We start from the raw sequence: 2,475 nt of genomic DNA, 5'->3' as shown, positions 1-2,475 counted from the left end.
CGGATGAGCACGTCATGGTAATTAAACGAAGGATTATACTTAAACGAAATCAGTGGGAGATTATGCCCGGCCAAAAAAATATGAACATGGCTAAATTGCATCGTATTTTTTATGTTCATTTTGTAAAATGATATTGCGTTGCAGCATGTTCTTCATTGTGAATCCGGTGCTGTGGGACATTATGTTTGCATAAAATATCAATTTTTCCCATTGCAACGCACGGGCATATGTGTTAGTAGCTATGAAGAAAATAAATAAGTAGAAAAAAACCAGCCAGACTCACTATTGGCTCACCCTAATAAATTGTGCTAATCCACCACTGTTGCGGGTGATGTAGCTCTATTTATACAAACATAATATAATCTGCCATTAAAGCTTTTCATAAGAAAAAACATACATACATATCTCTCAGGCGTCTAGGCTTGAAGCGGCGTCGGCCTCCAGGATTCGCTTGATCTGCAGGCGCGTATCGCGCTTGAGCCGGTCCGGGAACATGACATCAAACCGAATTCTGAGGCTTCCCCGGCGGCCGGGCTCGCGGGCGATGGGCATGCCCTCCATCGGCACCACGAGCTCATAGCCGGGGCGAACCATGGGGGCTTCCTCCTCCTGGCCGCCGCCCACGTCCACCGCCAGCTCTCGGCCGTCGAGGGTGGGGAGCACGATCACCGTGCCCAGGGCCTCCGCGAGGGTGAGGCGGACATCCGTGACCAGGTCCTTGCCGTCGCGGCGGTACATGTGGTGTGGCCTTTCGTCGATGGCAAACACCAGGTCGGCGGGGGGCTGGTTCCACTGCTGGTTGCCCTTGCCAGGGAACGTGATCTTGGTACCCTTCTTCCACCCCGGCTTCACCTCAATCGATAGAACCTCGGACTCCGTCTTCATCCTCCTATGAGATACGTACCATAATATTTTGGTAACCTTAAAAATACGACGTCAAATTTTTATCACAATTTATGTTGTCGAGCATGGCAATTTCTTCAAGCGAACGCTGCATTTTTTTCACAGCAAATCCTTGTTTGCCAGAAATTGCCGTGTGTCTTTGAAGAATTTGCCACCCTCCCACAAGGTAATTTGCACAAAAACGTTCGATTTGCAATGGTAAAAAATAATCTGACGTTTCGTTTTGAGCGAAATCCAAAAAATGAGACAAAACTAATTATCAGCATCCAAACAGAACATCTTGTGCATTTACCCGCTGGAGTCGACGACATTCCTGGAGATCTTCATATTTTTGGTGACGCCCGTGTAGAGCTCCTCCAGCGTGCACGCCAGTTTGGTCTCCACCGGCGGTGGTGGCGCCCCGCCGCCCTGATCCCTGGCGCCGTAAGGCCGTCCCAAGCCGCCGCCGTCGCACGCCGTCCGCTGTCTGCCGCGCGCGTTATTGCAGTACGTGAAGGGCGTGCTTCCGAAGAACTCGGCGAAGATGTCGTCGTCGACGGGCTGCTGTGGCGGGCCCTTGAGCCCCTCCTCCCCATACTGGTCGTACACTGCCCTCTTACTGGCGTCGCTGAGAACCTGATCACGCAAAGCAAAACGATCAAGCATTACACACAGATTATATCCACTGTTCAGAATGCATGGATGAAAGCGTACGTTGTAGGCTTGGGTGATGTCCTTAAACTTGGCCTCGGAGTCCTTGTCGCCGGCGGGGTTCTTGTCCAGGTGCCACCGCATGGCCAGCCGCCGGTAGGCCCTGCGGAGGTCGTCGTCGGTCGCGCTCCGGTCGACATTCAGGATCTCGTAGTAGTCCACCGATCCCATCGTGAACGGTGATGAAGATGCATGACAAGAACGAGTAGTTCTCCGTGTCCCCGATCGATAGCAAAGATAATTCTTGTGTATGTATGTATTTATTTATTGGGGATTTTGGGTGTATGGCGATTGACAGTTGCTCGGTTGCATGGATTACCAGATGAAATGGGAGATGAACGAGACCAGTGCTATCACGAAAGATCGCCAAAGGAAGACGAGGCTCCGGAGCTTCAAGGTACACAACATTTGATCGATCTGACCAAAGAACTCAACCAAACATTCCAACAAAAAATGCTCGCACGAGAGATCAATCAAGGAAGAGGAGGCTCACATTTGATTGCTCTGATGAAGAACACAACCAAACAAGATTGAATTGAAGAAGGTGGTGTTGTTTAATTGCTTACAATTAGAGATCTTTGGAGGCCAGAGGAGAATGCGAATCGAGAGCATTTCCGTCCATATGTTTCGCCCTGCTTTATTTGGAGGGTGTCAAAGAATAGGAGAAGAAAAGCTCGTACTAGAAAACATCACGCGTGCTAGTGCCTCACGTGCTTGTCATAACCCTAGATCGGGGGGATCACGGAAAGGGGATCACGAGTATAGGTGAAAGCTTGGGGAAGAGGGAGATGGCAGCGATGTACGGGGGAAAAAGAATATTCATGCCAATGTGTTGACGAGTTCAACGATCGGCTCCAGTTAATATCTATTGGGATTATGTGT

General features: G+C 49.9%; 1 protein-coding gene across 1 annotated transcript; it reads right to left on the bottom strand.

Annotated features, from left to right (window-relative positions):
• Nucleotides 1–284: 284 nt before the first annotated feature.
• On the bottom strand, nucleotides 285–2,220 carry LOC123066950 (dnaJ homolog subfamily B member 1). The gene is made up of 3 exons (XM_044489926.1): nucleotides 1,597–2,220; nucleotides 1,196–1,518; nucleotides 285–889 (listed from the first exon to the last, which is right to left on the bottom strand). The coding sequence occupies exons 1-3, from the start codon at nucleotides 1,762–1,764 to the stop codon at nucleotides 409–411; spliced, it is 972 nt and encodes a 323-aa protein (XP_044345861.1). The 5' UTR covers nucleotides 1,765–2,220; the 3' UTR covers nucleotides 285–408.
• Nucleotides 2,221–2,475: the final 255 nt, after the last annotated feature.

This window comes from Triticum aestivum, chromosome 3B (genome assembly GCF_018294505.1).
Source record: "Triticum aestivum cultivar Chinese Spring chromosome 3B, IWGSC CS RefSeq v2.1, whole genome shotgun sequence".
Classification (NCBI taxonomy): domain Eukaryota; kingdom Viridiplantae; phylum Streptophyta; class Magnoliopsida; order Poales; family Poaceae; genus Triticum; species Triticum aestivum.
Note: the sequence above shows the minus strand (reverse complement) of the source record. Positions and strands in the feature narration are given on the sequence as shown.

Coding starts and splice junctions, on each gene's coding strand:
- LOC123066950 (XM_044489926.1), bottom strand. CDS start 1,764: ATGGGATCGGTGGACTACTACGAGATCCTGAATGTCGACCGGAGCGCG. Junction 1,519..1,596: donor ACATCACCCAAGCCTACAAC/GTACGCTTTCAT, acceptor TTGCGTGATCAG/GTTCTCAGCGACGCCAGTAA. Junction 890..1,195: donor AATGTCGTCGACTCCAGCGG/GTAAATGCACAA, acceptor CGTATCTCATAG/GAGGATGAAGACGGAGTCCG.